The sequence below is a fragment of the Aphidius gifuensis genome, linkage group LG3 (assembly GCF_014905175.1).
Source record: "Aphidius gifuensis isolate YNYX2018 linkage group LG3, ASM1490517v1, whole genome shotgun sequence".
Taxonomy (NCBI): domain Eukaryota; kingdom Metazoa; phylum Arthropoda; class Insecta; order Hymenoptera; family Braconidae; genus Aphidius; species Aphidius gifuensis.
In genome coordinates this window covers 5,754,502-5,775,491 of record NC_057790.1, presented here as the reverse complement: position 1 = coordinate 5,775,491, position 20,990 = coordinate 5,754,502, and the positions used below count along the sequence as shown (strand labels likewise).

General features: G+C 24.1%; 5 protein-coding genes across 5 annotated transcripts; 2 read left to right on the top strand and 3 right to left on the bottom strand.

Annotated features, from left to right (window-relative positions):
* The first annotated feature begins 441 nt into the window (after positions 1 to 441).
* LOC122853548 lies at positions 442 to 1,148 on the top strand. The gene is made up of 4 exons (XM_044154049.1): positions 442 to 624; positions 691 to 801; positions 890 to 1,027; positions 1,095 to 1,148. Exons 1-4 carry the CDS (start codon positions 442 to 444, stop codon positions 1,146 to 1,148), a joined length of 486 nt encoding a protein of 161 aa, XP_044009984.1.
* Positions 1,149 to 1,430: 282 nt separating this feature from the next.
* On the bottom strand, positions 1,431 to 4,790 carry LOC122853547 (putative ATP-dependent RNA helicase ECM32). Its single transcript, XM_044154048.1, has 9 exons — positions 4,777 to 4,790; positions 4,343 to 4,704; positions 3,788 to 4,237; positions 3,315 to 3,685; positions 3,207 to 3,242; positions 2,979 to 3,143; positions 2,173 to 2,446; positions 1,763 to 1,974; positions 1,431 to 1,451 (listed from the first exon to the last, which is right to left on the bottom strand). The coding sequence occupies exons 1-9, from the start codon at positions 4,788 to 4,790 to the stop codon at positions 1,431 to 1,433; spliced, it is 1,905 nt and encodes a 634-aa protein (XP_044009983.1).
* Positions 4,791 to 5,424: 634 nt separating this feature from the next.
* Positions 5,425 to 7,619, bottom strand: LOC122853546 (uncharacterized ATP-dependent helicase C29A10.10c-like). Its single transcript, XM_044154047.1, has 5 exons — positions 6,911 to 7,619; positions 6,387 to 6,823; positions 5,933 to 6,321; positions 5,615 to 5,840; positions 5,425 to 5,541 (listed from the first exon to the last, which is right to left on the bottom strand). Exons 1-5 carry the CDS (start codon positions 7,617 to 7,619, stop codon positions 5,425 to 5,427), a joined length of 1,878 nt encoding a protein of 625 aa, XP_044009982.1.
* An 853-nt stretch (positions 7,620 to 8,472) lies between these two features.
* On the top strand, positions 8,473 to 9,140 carry LOC122851664 (cysteine-rich PDZ-binding protein). The gene is made up of 2 exons (XM_044151027.1): positions 8,473 to 8,618; positions 8,741 to 9,140. The coding sequence occupies exon 2, from the start codon at positions 8,752 to 8,754 to the stop codon at positions 9,052 to 9,054; it is 303 nt and encodes a 100-aa protein (XP_044006962.1). The 5' UTR covers positions 8,473 to 8,618; positions 8,741 to 8,751; the 3' UTR covers positions 9,055 to 9,140.
* A 246-nt stretch (positions 9,141 to 9,386) lies between these two features.
* Positions 9,387 to 20,893, bottom strand: LOC122853545 (uncharacterized protein PF11_0213-like). The gene is made up of 6 exons (XM_044154046.1): positions 20,403 to 20,893; positions 13,587 to 13,867; positions 13,321 to 13,471; positions 12,088 to 13,103; positions 11,084 to 12,019; positions 9,387 to 11,047 (listed from the first exon to the last, which is right to left on the bottom strand). Exons 1-6 carry the CDS (start codon positions 20,527 to 20,529, stop codon positions 10,382 to 10,384), a joined length of 3,177 nt encoding a protein of 1,058 aa, XP_044009981.1. The 5' UTR covers positions 20,530 to 20,893; the 3' UTR covers positions 9,387 to 10,381.
* Positions 20,894 to 20,990: the final 97 nt, after the last annotated feature.

Sequence of the window (20,990 nt, the reverse complement as noted above, 5' to 3'; positions counted from 1 at the left end):
TATTTATTATTGTAAAAATAGATAATAACTATTCATTTTAATCGTAAACAATTGAAAAATCTATACGAGTCACTTGTTGAACATTATATCAAATCGGTGAAAAATCCAAAATTTGAAAAAACAATTTTAAAAGGAATGCATTGTGATCTATTGCATGTACTTACAATACTATCTAGTCTATATTTATTATCTTTTTCAATGCCATTGTTTAATATTATACGTCAATTTATTAGTGGTGTTCATCCAATACAATACCAATATTATTTTCCACTAAGTTATCCTTGGTATCCAATACAACCATATGGATTATGGTATAATTTACATTTTTTAATTGTATCTATATCATCGATAACGATGGCATTCGTAGCGCCCAGTTTTGATTCATTATTTTTCTTATATATCATTAAAATAATTGGACATTTACGACAACTAACTTATGATATGGAAAATTTTAATAATAATAATGATGATAATTATCATGCTTTTACTCGTGAAGTTGTCTTACGACATGTCAATCTAATATGTTATTGTCATAAACTTGAAAAAATATTTGGACCTTTTATATTGTGGTTTATGATAACAAATGCTGTGATTCTTGTTTCTGCAACATATATGATTGTTGAAGTATGTATAATTTATTTAATTTATATTTATAATGAATTATTATAATTAAAATGATTAATTTTATAGTTGAGTCACTTGTTATCATTTGGTGATACAATACAATTTTTTGTATTTATTTTAGTTAAATTGTTACAAGCATATATATATGGCTATTTTGGATCATATTTACAAGAAGAAGTAAATATATTTTGAATATATTTTAAATGTAAATTATATCTTAATAATAATTATAATTTTTTTTTTTTTTTAATTTTGAAAGAGCGAAAAATATATTATATCAATATATTTTTCAAATTGGCTTGGAAAGAAAAAATTTATGTCATCAATTGTGATGTTGTTACAAAAACCATTGATGCTTAATATTTGCAGTTTTTCAGTTTTATCTGTTCAATTATTTTCTGCAGTTAGTATTTTAATATGATCTATGAATTTTTTATTATATAAATAACATAATATAATTACTTTTACAGACTCTCAATACAACAATATCATATTATTTTTTATTGAAAACTCTTGACAACTGACTACAATTTTTGCAGTGATTTTATGTAGTCATTCTTAATTTTATGTCTTATGGTGTAGTAATTCACATGTAAAACAAGCAATTAAATCAAAAAAAAGAGAAAAAAAAAAACAAATATTTTATTGATAAATACTAAAATATATTTTTTCATAATTTTTAATCAAACACAATATAATCTATATAATTTATAAAATACAACAATCATAATAACAACTGTAGAAAAAAAAGTGAGCACAATAAACACTATTAACTAACTGCAACATTCATAATTTTTTTTTTCTTTTTAAACAAGTACATAATATATCTAATATTTTTAATAAAATTTAAATCTTGTCTTAAAAAAGTAATATATAAAAACTAGCTGATATAATTTAATTATTATTAGAGTAAAAATAAAATATAAATTTGTCAATGATGATTGTCATTAGATACTGATAATAATTATTTGATAAAAATAAGTTTTTTTAAATTATCAGATTGTATATTTTCATTCATGTTGACATATGATCCACGAGTCTCTGCATCAACGAGTAAATCTCTCCACATAATATTTTTTCTAAATGCATGAAAATTACCACAAATAATCATTGTGTGTTTGGCTCTTGTTAAACTAACATTTAGTCTATTTGGATCACCAACAAAACCAATACCTCTACTTCGTACACATGACATAATAATAATATCTCGTTCTTGACCTTGAAAACTGTCTACAGTGTTAACTTCAATACTTCGCCATTGATCATACAGTTTAAATAATTTGTCGATATTTTTTAATGTTATCTCAGTTTCTTCTATCTCTTTGAGAGTCAAAAATTCTTCTTCTTCATCTTTTTTAACATTCATGTCTTGAATTTTTATTTTATTCATTGTTTTGTCAAAAAGAGAAACAATTATTTCTTTACTTTTAATAATTTTATCTTTTATTTTTTGTTCAAATAATTTTAGTTCATCAAATTTTGCTTTTTTCTCCTCACTTTTTATAATTTTATTATATAATTTTCTTTTTTTATTATTACGACAAATACCAAATGATGAGCCAATGAATTTTTTAAGAAATTCATTATTATTTACATAGAAATTTTTCTGCTGAGGTTTATCAACTTGATTATCACAATTTAATGACAATTTAGCAATTCCATTGATGATTTTCATAATATCATTTGCAATATTTGATGATGCTTGTTTATCAGTAATATCCTTCTTTTTTTCATTAACTTTTACTGGTAATTTTTGTTCAATTTTTTGTTGCACTTTTTCACCAATTGTTTCAAGATTTTTATTCTCAATAAATGGTGTTAACTTTATTTCATTTTTATACTCAATCAATGGCGTTAATTTTATTTCATTTTTATTCTCAATCAATGGTATTGATTTTATTTCATTTTTAGACTCAATCAATGGCATTATTTGTATTTCATTTTTATTTTCAATATAAACTGATGGTTTTTTATTATTTCTATACCATCTTTTTCTCTTTTTTTTACCTACTATTTTATCATTAATTTTTTCATCAATTAATTTACTATTTGTATTATTTTTTTTATGTAAATTTAATTTATCAAATTCAGCCATCAGCAATTCTTCTATTTTTGAGCATCTGGAAAAATCAAAAAAACAATTTATATTATTAATTTATAAATGAAAAAAAAATGTAAATAAAATAATGTTAATTATAAAAATAAAATTACTTTGTAATAATCATATCTGTGATGATTTGTTGTTGATCACGATATGGTGTTATAACACTCATACTTGGATATTTATCATTTATCATTTTTAATCTTTCAAACTCATCAACAATAACATCAAGCAATTTTAAAATTATTCTTGCCTCAGGTTTATTTGCAAATTCTCTAAAACTTTGTGTTTCATTGTGATTAAATATTTTATAATGACACAAAGGAAATGAAACTTTAATATTATCATCAGCATTTTTAATTTCTCCATTATAAAAATGTCGATTTGGCCACGAGGCAATTGGATCAACCATTCGATACTGTACATTTAACATTAATATTGGATTATTAAATGTATTTTTAAAATTATTTTCAGCCCTTGCAAATAGGGATAAATCCATTCCATGTGTTTTGGCATCCTTGAAAAATAATTAAACAATTATTAAATAATAAAAAATATAAAAGACAATGTTTATATTTTATTTACATACCGGTGAAATGATTGTTGGTGGTAGTTGTTTTGGATCACCAACAAGAACAAGTGTTTTAACACCAAGCATCAATGGAATTAATGTTACTGCTTCTGATGATTGTCCAGCTTCATCAACAATACAAATTGGTATTTTAATACCATTTTTTTTACCAAATATCATTTCCATTCTGTATGAATAACATGATGATAATGTTGATGCAATAACATGTGCATTTTTAATAACTTCTTCTTCATATTTCGATTCTTTTTTATTTCTATTTCTTGTCAAATTATTTTCTCTTGATACAAGTGTTGATAGACCAACTGAAGCTTTAACTTTTGGATCAATTTTTTCATCAGGACCAATACGTACAATATTTATATTTAAACCTTTTTTTTTCATTTCATATTGAGCTTCAATTATCTTTAGCAGAACACCATCAACAGCTTTATTACTTGGTCCACAAATTAATATTTTTATATTTTTATTACTGTTTATTAATTCAAAAATCATTGATGTTATAACAGTTGATTTACCAGTACCAGGCGGTCCTTGAATCAGAAGAATTTTTGGCTTTGATTCTTGAACTGTTTGAACAATACCAGTAACAATTTTCATTTGTATTGGATTTAAACTTCTCTCTGGTGATAATGACAAACTTTTTTTACCAATTGACATGTTATAATCATGATAATTTGGTTTTATTATTGAATTACATAATGGTGATTGTGATAAACTTGTAACTGCTTGTAAAATACGTAGATTTTGTTTAATTGGCATGACACTTTTTAATTTAATTTTTTGATTTTGAATAATTAAAATATCACGTGTTATCACAGTGTAGACATGAATAAATGAACGATTATTTTGTTCTGTTATTTCACTGGTATTTATATCATGAACATATGCAAATATTTTTTTTTTGAAATATTTTAATTTTACTAAATCACCACGACGTGGAAATATATCATTATTTATAAATTTTTTTGATGTTATTGATATTTTTATAATTTTAAAACGTAAATTAATATTTTTAGTTAAAAAACTTTCAATTATTTTTGGTTGTGAATCTTTGACAATACCAAGTACTTTTCTGTTGCTAATTTTTCCAACATCATCATCAGAGCTTGGAGAATCTTGATCTTCATTAATGTCCTTCATTAGACCATAAAAAAATTCATGAATAATCAAAGGTATCATTGTGTAATAATATTCTTCTTCATTGTCGTAACAAAGTGTTGTTGAATTAAGCACTGGACAATTATTACCAAGTATTTGAGCCATTGTTACAGTATCTCTGGATGATGATGCTGTTGGATCATCAAACCATTGAGGATCCCAACCAAAAATTGCATCAAAAAAATCAAACATTGCTGTTTTATCTGTTACATTGATGTTGGATATTTGACTGGAAATAATTAAAACATTTTATTTTATTTATAAAACACACAAATAAATTATTTAAAAATTCACAAATTACCTGGTAGAATTCATTGTTTTAATAATTGATTTTTTATAAATTAATAATTAACAAATATTAAATAATATAAACAAGACAATTTTGTCCAACAAAAATGTAATTAATTAAATTTTCTTTTTTCACACAAAACAGACACAATCATTCACTATTCACAAATGCCACGTAGTCAACAATATTTTTTTCCATAAAATAAAAACCTCATGGATGTTGTGTGTTTATTATATTTCTTTGTACTGTATTTGGAGACACTGAATATATATTTTAATAGACTTGCTTAGATAAACAATAACATCAAAAATTATTACTATTATTATTATTCCAGAACTTGAAAATATTATCGCGCCATTTTTAGTTTGAATGGCGCCAGTTTCAAGCAAAGACAATTAAAAATTATGTTAAATTAATTAACTTGATTAATGAGAGATAAATAAAAATACGATTTTTTTAACAAAAAAAAAAACTATTTAATTAAATTTTTGCTTGAATTTTAAGAAACAAATATACATTAGTTACTCACTTTCAAAGGAATTCTAATAAATTTTTAACTTCATTATAATGCATGCAAATCTTGTCCAAGAAAAATAGAAATCAAATTTAAATAATATTTAAAAAAATATTTTAAAATAGATTAATAGATTTATCTACAAATTAATTATGAGAAAAAATTAATTTTTTAAAATCTTTGTATTGTGTTTTTCGATTAATGTCAATATAAGCATTACGTTTTTTGGCATCGTCCAACAAAGCACACCACATTTTGTTCGACTAAAAAAATAAAATAACAAGTATAAAAAAAAAATGAATAAAGATATATAATGTTAAATAAAATTATAATTACTTTAAAAGCTTCAAAATTTCCAAAAAGTATCATTGAATGTTTAGCTCTTGTCAAACTGACATTGAGTCGATTTGGATCTGAGACAAATCCAATACCTTTGCTTCTAACACAAGACATTATAATAATATCTTGCTCTTGTCCTTGAAAACTATCAACAGTATTAACATCAATGTTCTCCCAATATTCAGTTTTTTTAGGCTCTGATTTTTCATTTAAATCCAACAATCTAAAAGCAAAATTAAACAAACAATTAATAATTGATTTGATTGATAAATATATATAATTTTTTTCTTCATTTAAATGCCAGGTTTCATTTACTTTTGTTCAATGTTATTACTGATAATTCTTTTCTGATCACGATAAGGTGTGATGATACTTATACTGGATTTTTGTTTGACAATTATTAGCTTATCAATAATTACATCAAGAAGATCACAAATAAATTTTGCTTCTTTAATATTTGAGTGTCTATTTGAACTTTGATTTTCATTGTGATTAAAAATTTTATAATGACACATGTAAGGATATCCATTTTTCGTATCATTTAAAATTTCTTTTGAATAAAAATATTTATTTGGCCACAAGGCAATTTCATCTGCCATTCGATACTGGACATTTAACATCTGTATTGGATTTATTGATTCTTTTCGAAATATTTTTTGTATTCTCGCAAATAATGATACATCCATTCCATGTCTTTTAGCATCCTTGAAAAATAATTAAACAATTAATAATTTATATATTAAATCATGTACATATTAATTTTCTTTACCCGAGATATAATTGTTGGTGGTAATTGTTGTGGATCACCAACAAGAATCAAAATTTTAACACCAAGTAATAATGGAATTAATGATGCAAGCTCAGTTGATTGTCCAGCTTCATCAACAATACAAATTGGAATTTTATGACCCGAACTTTGACCAAATACAATTTCCATTTTCATATTATAACAACTAGTTAATGTAGATGCTATAATATCAGCACGTTGTATGATACTTTCTTCAATTCCATGCTGTTGAGCAGTTTTATTTTTTGATTCAGACACATGTTCTCTATATTCATTCTTTAAAATATCTGACAGTGTAACTTCTTTGACTTTTGGATCAATTTTTCCATCTCTTCCAACTCTAACGATATTTAATTCGACTCCACTTTTCTTCAGTTTACTTCGAATATTTAATACTTTAAAGAGGACACTATCAGTCGCTTTATTTGATGGTGAACAAAGTAAAATTTTATATATTTTATTTTTCATTAATTCTTTAATTATTGATACAATAACTGTTGATTTACCAGTACCAGGTGGTCCTTGTACCATACAAATTTTTGGCTTTGATTCTTGAACTGTTTGTAAAATACTAGAAACAATTTTTAATTGCATGTCATTTAATTTTTGTTCAAGTGTTGACACTTGAGAGATCATTGGTTCACTTGAATTTGAATCATTTTCCATCATTGATTCACTTGGATTTAAATTATCTTCCATCATTTCATCAAGTTCAAATGGCTTTCCTTGAGATATGATGTAGTCATTAATATCTGGTTTCATTATCATATGAAACAGTGGTGAATCTTGTATTTTTTCAAGACCATACATTATACGTAAAGTTTGTTGCAACGATTTAACACTTGTCAATCTAATAATTTCATTGTTAGGAAATGAAATATTTAATTTCGTTATTACTGTAAAAACATAGAAATAATCATAATCAGTTCTTTTTTTTTTTACAACTTTATCAAGGTATCCAAAAACTTTTGTTTCATTATATATTACGTGTAATAAATCACCACGTTGTGGTAGTGAATTATTATTAATATCTTCTGATGGAGGTAATTCAATTTCTGTTAATTTAAAGTATTGAGAAATTGTCACTAAGTTTTCTTCATATGGTGTATCATTAAAATTCTCATATTCAGATGAGGGAATATTATCACCAATCTCACCGACTAGTCGTCGACGACGTTTATAAGTTGAGCCATCATCATCATCAATATTTTCCATAAGAGTATGAAAAAATTCATGAACAATTAGAGGCTTCATTGTCTCTTGATATTCTTCAATAGTATTATAAAACAACTTAGTCTGAGACATATGTAAATTGTCACCAAGTATTTGAGATGTTGTTATGTTATCATTGTAGTTATCAAACCATTTTGGTTCCCATTCAAGTACTCTTTGGAAAAAATAATAATTCCAAGGCTCTATGTGGATACATTTTGAACTGGAAACAGAAAGAATTTTTTTCTTAAAAGTATATAGTAAGCATAAAAAATAAATACTTGACAGAGTCATTTCTATTTTATTTTTTTTATAGCTTAGATAAGAGTGTAACAGTAGACTCTCTAAAGCATCAAGTACCACCATCATTTGGATATATCATTTTTATTATTATAATTTAGAAAAAAAAACTAGCGTAAAATTTGACTATTAAATCAATAATTGAAAAATTATTTTATTATTTTATTTTATTATTAATTAATTTATAATAAAATAATTAATTATTACCTTGGCTTTAACGAAATCATGTTGTACTTTTCAATAGTCTTTTTCAATAATTCATTATAAAAAATTATCCGTTAGATTAATTATTAATTCATAATTGTTGACTTGAATAAAAACCTTAAAAAATTATAACCCAAATTGCATTGTTTATTAATGACAATGCTTTAATTCATTTGGGGGTCTTGAAAACTTTTAGCACAACAAAAAAAGTTGCGCTTCTTTTTTGTTTTGATTGTGTTTTTTTTTTTTATGTAAATTAATTAACTTACACACCAACAAGTGGTATTGTAGAACTAAATCATGGCGCTAATGTCGCAGCAAAAAAAAAAATAAAAATATTATTGTTCTTGACTGAGAAAGAGACAAAAGTGTCCAGTGTTTTTATAAATTGTTTAAAAATATAATAAACAATTATTTATATTGATTTATTAATAAAAAAAATTAATATAAATTAAACCAGCTGCTAAAACAATTTCTAATCGAAACAAATATTATTTCGTAAGTTTTTATTTCGAAACAATTATCAATATTAATTTTTCTAACCTTAAAATTTTTAATAACAACATTGTCAAATAATTAAAAAATATAAACAATTAATTATTATTAAATTATTATTACAGATTAATTTATAATGGTTTGTGACAAGTGTGAAAAGAAATTGGGAAAAGTCATAACACCAGATCCATGGAAATCTGGAGCAAGAAATACTGTTGAATCTGGTGGACGTAAAGTTGGTGAAAATAAAGCATTATCTGCATCGAAAAATCGTTTTAATCCATATACAGCAAAGTTTGAAATATGCAAAATATGTAGACAAAAAGTACATCAAGTTGGATCTCATTATTGCCAAGCATGTGCTTATAAAAAAGCAATATGTGCAATGTGTGGAAAAAAATTAATGAGTACTAAAAATTATAGACAATCATCTACATGAATATTATTATATTTTATTTTACATATATAAAAATAGATAATTAATTATATAGCTTAAAAAATAAATAAATAAGTTGTAAATAAAATTGAGGAAAACTCAAAGAAAAAAAAAATTCAATTCAACAAATTTTAAATAATTAAACAATCATATGTATTATCTTTTTTTTTAATTTTTTTTTTTCGTTATAAATTATTGTTACACACATACTGTAACAATGAATAATATTATTAAATTAATAAAATAAAATTTTAATGATATCGTGCAATGAATTTATAACTTTAAATTTACATAAACATTTTTTTTTGATTATTTTGAAAATTGATTTCTCTCACGACTAATAACTATTTATTAATTCATATTTTTTTTTTTTTAATTATTTTTCTTTTTTTTTTTTGTTTTAATAAAATAACAATATTCTCTACAAGGTTCTCATTTATTCTCGATTAACAAACTTTCATACCTGACCTTATTTTAAATTTGTATAATTTTATTAAATTTTTTCTTTTATAAACTGAGTATATATTTTATTTTTCAATTTAACATTAATATAAATATGCGGCACCAAAATATACAAAAAATATATATCAATAATATTGTCAGTGTATTAAAATAAATTAACACATTTTAAATTTATCAATAATTATGAAATAAATCAATTGAAAAATATAAAATAAATCTTGTGAGACTTAATAACTGTAAATTAATCATCAGTTACAACCTAATATTTATGCAATACTTATCTTGATAACCGTTACGAAAAAAAATATAAAATTATACACGATTATTGAATATAATATATCTTCAACATAAAAATTTACATGAGCAGTAAAAAGAAAAAAAAAAAAAATACTGTTGACTCTATTTTTTATTGTCGGAAGACCTTTTAATACTCTCATCTCCAAAATAAAAATATCATTCAACAATTATTATTATTTTTAAAACTTTCTTTATCATTCATTCTCACAAATTTCCTTTCATACGATTAGAAAGCAATTGCCACAAAAAAATTAAAAAAAAAAAACCTTTTTTGTTATAATTATGGCACTTGGCTTCCCCTAACACTTACATGTATCACGATATCAATTTTTTTTTTTTTTATTTCTATTATTTTCATTTTTCTCCCAAAGGAGAGACGTAACAAATTTAATATCCGTGTCAAGTATATTCTCATGACAAAGTATGTCTACTAAAACTAGTAATTAAAATAAAAAAAAAACAGCCAAACCTTAAATATATTTTGATATTCGAGATCTAATTTTTTTTTTTTTTTTAGTGTCATTAACAATTAAACAATTTAAAAATAATAATAACAAAATTTAATATTTTTTTATGATTGCTTTTGATCACCAGAAGTAACAACAATATTTGTGACAGGTTGAGGTGATTGACTTGATCCATTTCCCCAAGGATTTTGTTCTTTATTATCAGATTTATATATCCAATTTTCAAAATCATTATTTACTGTATTTTTATCAGTTATATCTATTGGATCATTTTGATTTTTAACTTCAGTTACATAAACAACTTGTTTATCACTTGTATTACCTTTAAAATGTGATTTTGTTGAATCACTTCTTCGTGGTGGTACTGGTGGTTTTTTACCAGATAAACGTCTACCATTTGATGTAATAGTTACTTCATTATTAAGTTGTTTATCTAATATTATTTTATTTTCATCATTATCAATTGTTTTATTTGTTGTATCAATTGATGATACTTTAATTTCTGTGATATAATTCATTTTATCATTTTGATTTATTTGTGATAATGATTGTTCTGGTGGTAATATTGTTTTTACATTATCATTATAATCACCAGATTCACCAACTAAACCACTATCCTCACTATTTTCACCACTTGATACACTTATATTACTGACATTATGATTATCACCATTTTGTGTTTCTATATTTTTTGTTTTATTAAATTTTATTGGCAATTCTAAATCAATATCATCATTATTAATTTTATTATCATTATTTTTTGGATATTCAATTTGTTTTTCAATTATTTTAAATAATTCATTATCTGATATATTATTATTATTATTATTATGTTTATCAGGTAATTCAGTATTTATATCATCATTATTTTTAGATTGTTTTTTAATTATACAATGTTTATTATGATCACCACGTTTTTCACAACCAGGACAACCATGTGTTACTGTTATTTTTTTAATTGGTTTTTCATAAACTTCTTTCATATCAGCATAAATATTATCTTTATCACCATTAATATTATTAAATGGTTTTTTATTTAAATCTAAAAATGCAATACCTCTTTTGTATGATTTTTCAGCTTCTTTATCAATTTCATCATCACTATCATCATCATCATCATTATCAGATAATTGTGGTTTAGCTTGTCTAAAATCTAATTCAACTTCTTCAGGTGTCATGCTTTTAATAACTTGTCCATTATTAACTATTCTTGCTAATGCATTATCAACATCTGGATTAAACATTTTTTCAGCTTCAAGAAATTCTTTTGATAATTTTTTACTTAATGGAAGATTAAATAATTCAATTGAACAATCATCATCATCATCATCATTATTTACATCAACATCAACAGTAGTAGTAGAAGTAGTACTATCATTATTTATTTCGTTTACTGGTTTTGATTTTTCAAGTGTATCATTAATTATTTTTTTCATAATTGGTAAATCATTATTAATATCATTTGATTTATCCCACAATGCATCCTCAAGTGTTCCCCATTCATTTGATTTTTTTAATTTTCTACCATCAAATCTATTATCAAGTTCATCTAATTTTGTTAAATCTTCACTTAGTTCAATAATATCATCTGGTGGCATTGGTGCTTTACGTTTTTTAGATCCAGTATCAGCCATATCAAGACTCTGTGCTCTTTCTAATGTTGTTGTATTTTTTGATTCATATCGTGATAAATCACCAAGACTTGCTGCTTTACGATAAACATCATCTTCATTTTTATTATTTTTTATATCATCTTCTTCATCATTATCATCATCATTAGTATTTTGTTTTGGTAATTGTGTGTATGAATGAATTCTGTGTATTCATTCTGAGATAAACGTTCATCTGTTCTTTGACGACGTTTTTCAGCATCATTTGCTATTGTATCATCACGTATATTTTTATTTAATGATTCAGTATAATCATTAATACTTTCAATACAATTTTCAGTTTCAATATCACGTTTATAATTATCTTCTTTTGTTGTTGATGATGATGTATCTGGTGGTGGTGCTGGTGCTTTTCTTTTATTTTTAAATGAATTTTTATTATTATCATCATCATCATCAATAATAGTATCATCAATATTTTTTGTTTGATCTAAATATTCAAGACTACTTTTACGATTTCTACGTGCTGCCATTGCTGCATTATGAACTTCAGCTGGTACATCATCTGGTACAATAATAATATCATTTTTTGTATCATTTTTATTATCAGTATTATCAATACCATTAATATTTTGTTTTAAAAATGGATTTTCACGTTTTCTATGTTGTTCATTAATTTTTTCATGTTTATTTTCATTAATTACTGTTGTTGGTGTTATTTTATTAATAATTTTTCTTGAATTAATTCTTTCAAGATTAGTATTATGTTCATTTTCATCAACAATACGATGTACAGTACCATCTAATGATGGTAATACTTTAATACCAATTTTTTGATGATTTAATTTTTGTATTTCATCATGACGTTTTTTTAATGTATGACTATCTGGTGTTGATTTAATTGATTTTGTTGATTTAAGTGTTGAATTAATTATTGTATTATTTAATGTTTCATTTGGATCATTAACAAATAAACGTTTTGATGTTTTTTGATAATGTGAAAATTCTGGTATTGATTGACTACGATATAATGGATGACATATTCTTGTTGGACTTGGTCCAACTGTTTTTTTTAATAATGTTGTTGGACGTGAACCACTACCACCACTTTCAACTTCAATTTCAACATCATATGGTGATGCATAACTTAATATTGTCAATGCATCTTCATAAGCCATATTTCTAAAGCTTATTTTAACACTTGCAATACGATCACCTGTAACATAAATTAAATATATAATTATAATAAAATACAATTATACTTAAACTAGTTGTTTACCTAGTTTATTTTTTTTTTTTTTATTAAAACGATTCACTCCACTTATTTTTGCCCGATTTGTCTAACGTCGCGTTTAAATGGCGTTGAAACGCACGTATTTGAAAGTTGCATTAATGCATTTTTATATATTTTTTATATTTAATTTAAAACTGACCTGGATGAATACGACCAGATTCAGATGCTGGACCACGATGTAAAAGATCCTTGACAAATATTCCTTCAAGCATATTACCACACACATTAAATCCTAGACCAGTAAAGTCTCGACTTCGTAGACTAACGACAGATACACGTGTGGCTGTTGGCTGAATATATGATAAAAATAAATATTAATCATCGTCATAAAACTTAAATGGAATGATTTAATTATTTTATTGACTACATCTCTTTAAATTCTTTGAAAAAAATTAAATAAATTACCACAAGTATTGAGTCATCAAGTGTTCGTCGATTTTCATGTTTATTATTTGCACCAGATGCCAGGAGAGACCATGGTGATGACCATTTTGGTAATTCTTTAGATGATGGTGTTGTTGTTGTTGCTGCTGTTGTTGGTGTTGTTGTTTCAACAAATGATACAGATTGTGTTCTTTCCATACTTCTATTATAACCAGGTGTTGTAGCATCTTTAAAACATGGATTATCAAATGCATATGCATCCTCAACAATTTCTGGTCTTGTTACAAGTACCAAGTGTCTTCCTGCAATTAATTATAAATATTTTTTATTATTATCATCATTATATATTTAATTTTAATCATCATTGATACGAGTAATATAAAATTAAATAATATATTTCATTGAATTATTAAGAATACTTGATTGTCATCAATTGACACTCTTGACTTTTGTGTGTAATCAATTTAAACACACCGATTGTGCATCTCAATGATATATAATAATAAAGTCATTAATTATTTTTATTTCCATCAATTGTAAAAAAAAATAAATTAATGAAATAATAGCAACGTTTATTTTGTCAATTATTTTATATTATTTCATTTTTATTTCTAGCTTTAATTTAATGTTTTTTATTGATCAATGGTTAAGAAATTATGCATGATTTATTGATGAAATGTGCCGTCATCTTTGTAACTTGACAAGGCCATGTTTGGCATGATTCGACGACGATGTAGACGACAATAACGACAGGAAGGAAATACATTCTTCATTGGCACGCGTTACCGCTATATATATATTCTTAAATATTATTTATTTAATATATTGTGTAGACATTGATCCCCTCGAGGCATCATTAACCAACTAGCCACACAATCAGATCAACAAGTGTCGGATTTACTTCCTCAATTTTATTATTTATTTACAATATATAAATATTCTTTTTTATTTGTTTTGTTAAATAATATTGGTAATTTTAAATAGTAATAAATAATTAATTTAATATCAAAGAATTTATTGAGGAAATAATGAAATGAAATGAAAAAAAAAAAGGTCATGAGGTGGTTGTCTATTGCATTAACAACATTGGACCAAGAGAGCTTGTATGAATGTGGTCTCACTCAATATAAAAATTACGTAACAATCGCAATGGATATATGTAATACCCAATCGGGTATTTGGTATGCGCAATCGATGACTGCATACCGATGTCGCAGTTGAAAATTCTAAATAATAAAAAAAACAAATAACAATGAAAATAAATTAATTTAAAAAATTTCTGCTGACATAAATATTATTTTTTTTTTTTCATTTTTTAATTATATTTAAATTGTTTTTTTTTTTGAAAATTAAATATTCAACTTGACAATGTTTTTTTTTTTTTATTTTATGATTTTTTTTAAAAAAAAAATTAATATACTCCAAAGTGTAAAGCGAATAAAAAAGAAAAAAAAAAAATCAAGGACACATTATATATAAAAATGAGCTTTGAATAAATAAAGCTGTAAAAAATAATAAAATTTGTAAAAAAAAAAAAAATATCTTTCAATGCTATCAAATGTTGATTAATAATTATTTTTAGAAAAAAAAAAAAATTCATGGCAATTAAAAGAGGAATATATAAAAACAGTTGGTTAAATTAATTTTTAATTGACATATAATATATTAAAATAATTTGTTATAATATTATTTGAGCATTGATGTGTATGTGAATGAATGATTCATTATATTTACTATTGTAAAAAAGAAAAAATAATAACACTTAAAGATCTATGACGCCTCTCACACACGCAACATCAAGTAAATTAAGAAAAAAGATAAAAAAAAATCCTCCGTAAAGTGGAAAACAGCTGTATTAAATTGCTTCAAGAAAAAAAGAAAAAAAAAACAAGCCTTACAATTTTTTTTGCAAGAAAAAATGAATATAATGTTAAATATATTTTGATGAATGGAGCAGATAATTAACTATTATAAATGTTTAAAAAAAAAAATATATAAATACGTAAAAAGTATTTAAAAATATTGATTTGAAATTTAAATATGTGCAAGTTATATTTTCCAGTTGGTTTATAATATTATTTTGTTATGATATATCAACAATATTGTAATCAAATGTGGCTACACCTTTGATGTTGATGCCAGTGGGCGCATACCACGAGCATCAAGGTGAGCTAGCTCACCTCTTTCCCCTACCCTCTTTACCTCAAATCTTACATATCCATTTAATTTTTTTTTTTTTTTCCACCTGCGTGTCTTCTTCTTCATAAACTAGCAGTGTCTTTATTTCTATATACATTTTTCTTTCTCTAATATTTCACATAGCAAGATAGTAAAATAAATACGCACCAATATTTCTCGTGTGATTTTTAACTCAGCCATTGTATGGCTCTTTAAATTTTTTCATTTTTTTTTTCTCTTTAAACCCTCTTTAATTCCCTCCTCTTTCTTATCTATATATTTTACCTTTTATTAATCTGAAATATATATTAAATTATCATTTTTTTTTTTAATTTAATTAATTTTTTTTATCAAGTTATCAATCATTTTTCATTGCCAAACTGTACTACTACCCTTTTTTTTTTTTTTCATTTTATTAACCCCTATATGCTTCGTTTAAATTATTTAATTATGAAGGTCAATCGATTTGTTTTAATGACGTAATGTTATTTATTTTTTTTCTTTTAATTTTCCATTTTTGGATATTGTTTTTTTTTTGTTTTTTTATTTATTTTTTTTTAGATACGGTATGTGTAAATTGTATAATATATATAGGCATGTTTGTGTATATATTTGATTTTTTTTTTTATCTTTAGTTTTATGTATATATTCTAGTTTATATAGAATTTCTAGTGACGGTGCTTGTTTAATGCGACATGACACGCTACTCTTAGTCTAATATGTGTGACTTTACTCTCTGTTTACGTCGAATATATATTTTACCGAGGTCAAATATTACCAGCACATTATATACAAAATCATCATCATTATTTAATATATGTATATGCAATTTTTATATATTTGTGTATGTTTAAAACCACAATTACCTTTTTTGTTGTAGAAAAATAAATAAATTTCTAAATGATTTATCTTTGGAACATGAGAATATATTTCGATGGAAATTGACATAAATATTTTCGTGACTGCGTTATTATTAGTTTTTCAAATATGACGCAATAATGACATCTCTTTGATGCACAAATTTTTATAATGATTTTGTTTCTGAATCTTTTCAAAGAAACAAATTTTTTGCTTCATCGAAAATGTCTTAATAAGTTGATGAAATTTCGATATTTTTTTAAATACCCAAGTCTTGCAACTTTCATATTTATTATAGATTTTTATTTTCAATTTATTTACGTATGTTAACGGTTATTTAAACACACTATATATCTTTAAAAAAAATAATAATTCAATACATGTATTTTAAATTTAATTCTAGAGGGTAAAAAATAACTTGGATATTTTCAAGTATTATATAGATTTTGATGTACAGTAAAAATATATAATAAAGTTTGAAAATGTAGACACACCCAGAAAATAAAATATAACATGAAAAACTATTTATTTGAAATCAGGTTTTTGGGTGACACAATGAATGAGGATGGTCATCTAATCGTCTAATCACTGCGAGGAGCGTCTGGCGTGACAAATAATTTAAAAAATAAAAAAACCTTATATATTTCAAATAAAATTAAACAACAATAATAATAAAAAATAATTAAAAAAAACAATTGTTATTATTGTAAATGAGTAGAGTGGTCTCAGATGACAGATAGAGCAACTGAAAAAAAAAAAAAAACAAAAATGTCTTTGCGAAAAGAAATTCGAAGTTGAGTGTTATTTGATGTTGATGTGACAAGAGAATATGCTTGATTATGCAGAAATGTGAGGTGTGGTGTATCTATACATATGCAGTTTACAAAAAAAAAAATAAAAAATATAAAGATTATATGAAAAAAAAAAATGACAACGAGATATTTTTATACAGAAATGAAGAGTGAGACAATGATAACAATGATAATGAGAAGAAAAAAAGGGTAAATAAAATTACAGAATGAAAAAAATGGGAATTAATATATTGTGTTATAACTGTCAAGACGAAAAATTAAACAAAATAAATATATATAAATGCTTAACGAGTATTAGATTTCTTTAAAATGATAATAATTTTTTAAATATAATTTTTCCATACCCTCTGGCGAATCGCCTGGTGAAAGTGATAGGTCAAAATGGTTAAAAAAAATTTCTATCTATATATATACAATTTAATATTAAAAAAAAAAATTTTTATCATTATTTTTTTTATTAATTTTAAATCAAATTCTTTACGTCAACTTTGTGGAATATTATTTTTTTTAAATATATTATTAGTAAAATTATTATGATAATATTGTTGTTATTAATATTTTTTTTTTTTTTTTGTTTATTCGAAACGTGTTGGAATTTGATTTGTAGAAAAAAAATCGTACCATGTTCTGTAAAAAAATAAAAAGTTTAAAATTGTTAAAAAAAAAAAAAAAAAATAGTTGACGATAACAGATAAGTGGTTGATAAAATCGAATGATAAGATTTCATGACATATATATTGTTAAGTTTGAAAAAGTCATTTTCCTTTGTCATGAAAATATAAAATTTTTAAATTGTATTTATAATGTGTAAATATATTTTTAAAAAATAATTATTTTAATTTAAGAATTTATAAATAATTTAAAATATTTATTCAATGAACGATGAGACTTTTTTTTTTAAATTCCACATGATGTTGCGTGTGTATGCGAGTAACAAGTATTACGCCAAGTTGTATGAAGTGATTTTTTTTATTTTTATCAGTCGTCTAGAAATTCCAGTGTTAGCTTGAGAAAAGCGTGAGACACTGATTCACGAGCATTCTCATTATCCACAACATAATCTTTATCAATAAATAAATTTATTAAAAAAAAAAAATAACAAAAGAAATAAAAAAAAATACTCTATTGATAACTCTGATAGTAAATTTCGTCACACTTTGTCATCGATATTGTCACGTAAGTTAAAAAAAAATTCCTCAACATTAAAACGTGGCTCCAAAAAAAATAAAAAAAAACTCCCTTCACAAGAAAAAGAATTCTAAAAAATTCGTTCCAAGATTAAAAAGATGGTAAAAAAAAAAAAAATCTTGAAAAAAGGGAAGAAAGAAATAAGATGAAAATAAAAAAATCACCTGAGGCAGGGAGCAGCCATCAAGGAATCCGGTATTTGGCGCGCGTGAGGAGAATCAAGCTACCTGTTATGACGGAGAACTGGCTGGATCCGAGTTGGGTAGACGAAAAAATAACATAAAATTCAAGAAAAAAAAAAAATTCAAACAACAAGTTTCACCTGTCGTTATTTAACCAATGATTTTTAAATTTTAATTTAAAAATTTCATCATTTCGAAACATCAAAAATAACATCAACAATGTTTAAATAATCAATTCAAAAAAAAAAAAAAAAAACCAAATACACGGAAATAAAGAGAAAAACAATAATTTTTAAGGAAAATAAAATGATGATGATGTGCATTAAATTCGCCAGAGCGTTGAAATCACTGAAATTTAAAAAATAATAAATATTTATGTATAAATTGTGTGGTTCCCTGAAGCTGCATACCTGGTGCATACCACACAAACACTTATAAATAAATATATATAAAAGGACACAACGACAATGATGAAACACACCAAGTGCTATCGGACTCAACGACCTGGGGCACATATAATACACAACGGGGACCCGCACAGAATCGTTTTGTACATATATACTTTCTAAAGACCTTCGCTGATTTCGCCCAGCTTTATTCATACATAAACACATCCCATCTGAGCTATATGTATGCACATTTTTAGTGTACATATATTCAAAGAGAAATAAAAATAAATTCATAATAATCAATGCACTATTATAAATCGACGATAAAATATAAATTGAATTGGAGATCAGGTGTCTTCGCGGGGTTGAAGATGAAATATAATAAAACCGTGTGCAATGAACTATATATATGTGAAAAAAAAAATAAATAAATAAATAAAAGCTTTTTGTGTTTTTTTTTTATGATATTTTTTAGTCTCTTTCTCTGCCTCATCACCTGATTCATATCCCAATATACAAGCCGGCTTTTTGATGAGTTCTTTTATAACATTTATATAAAGTATTTTTTTTTTTTTTTTTTTTCATTTACAAATCAATGTCGTTTTTCAACCGAATATATCAGACATCTTAATTGTCAACGTTATATTTCATTGCTTTTTTTTATATAATATATAATAATAAACAAAATAATGTTATTAAATTTTTAGATATTATTTAAATTGGTATCTATTTAATTTACAGTGAATAATGTTGAAAAAAAAAAAATGAATGGAAATATAATCAGGTGAGTAAAAATTGTATATAATCTTGGTTGTGGCTAAACTCCAGTGAATATAATAAATGCATTGAAGATTCCAATCTGTGCAAAATAAAAAAAATTTTTAAAAATGATCCAGGTATCGTTTGAAAGATGCATCCAAGCAAGACGCTTTCATAATATATACGTTGATATATGAATTCCAAGGCATACATTTATACTTTGCATTGCTTTGCATTGCTTTGCATCAAAACATTCAAACACATTTGCAAATTTTACATTCAAACATTCTTGGACTTGATCTATAATAAACAACAACGAGAGCATGTTGTTGTCTAGTTGATGAAAAACGTGACTTGTATATTTGTTTAAAATTTAAAATTTTTCTTATCTAATTACTCATCAATTTTAGGTAGTTTATTTTTACTTTTTTAATCGAAAAAAATTTACCAATGATTCATTTAAAATTTTACCTTTATTTCGACGCCATCTCCGATAGAAATACGTTGAAACTGCAATGAGGATTATTGTTGTTAAAAATGTTCCAATTACAAACAATACAATGCTCCAAGCACCGATGCAATTATCTTCTGGATCCATCACACTTTTTTTTTTTTTTTCTATTTTTTTTCAAATATATTTATCAATTAGCCAATTTGATTAATTTTTTCAATTCAATAAATGATTTTTGTATTTATTTATTTGAAAATCTTGATATCATGCTCACTTTTATTTTGATTTTTTTAAACAAATATAAACAATAACATTTTTTTAATATTTTGACACTTCACTGTTTGATGATTGAGCACATGGCCTTGAAATTTTTTATCATCATGATTTATTATAAATTTTAAATGTCTATTATTTATATAAAAAAACAACTTTACTTAATTTATTTATTTTTTATACACTTTGTTTTCACATCGGCATCTGATGCATGTCTAAAAACCTGTTACCTGTTGGTTGTTGAAACGACCTGTGATTCCCCCGCTACGATGTACATAACAATATTCTCCCACTTTTTTATAGTCATGTAAATATTATTATTTGTTTTTTATTAT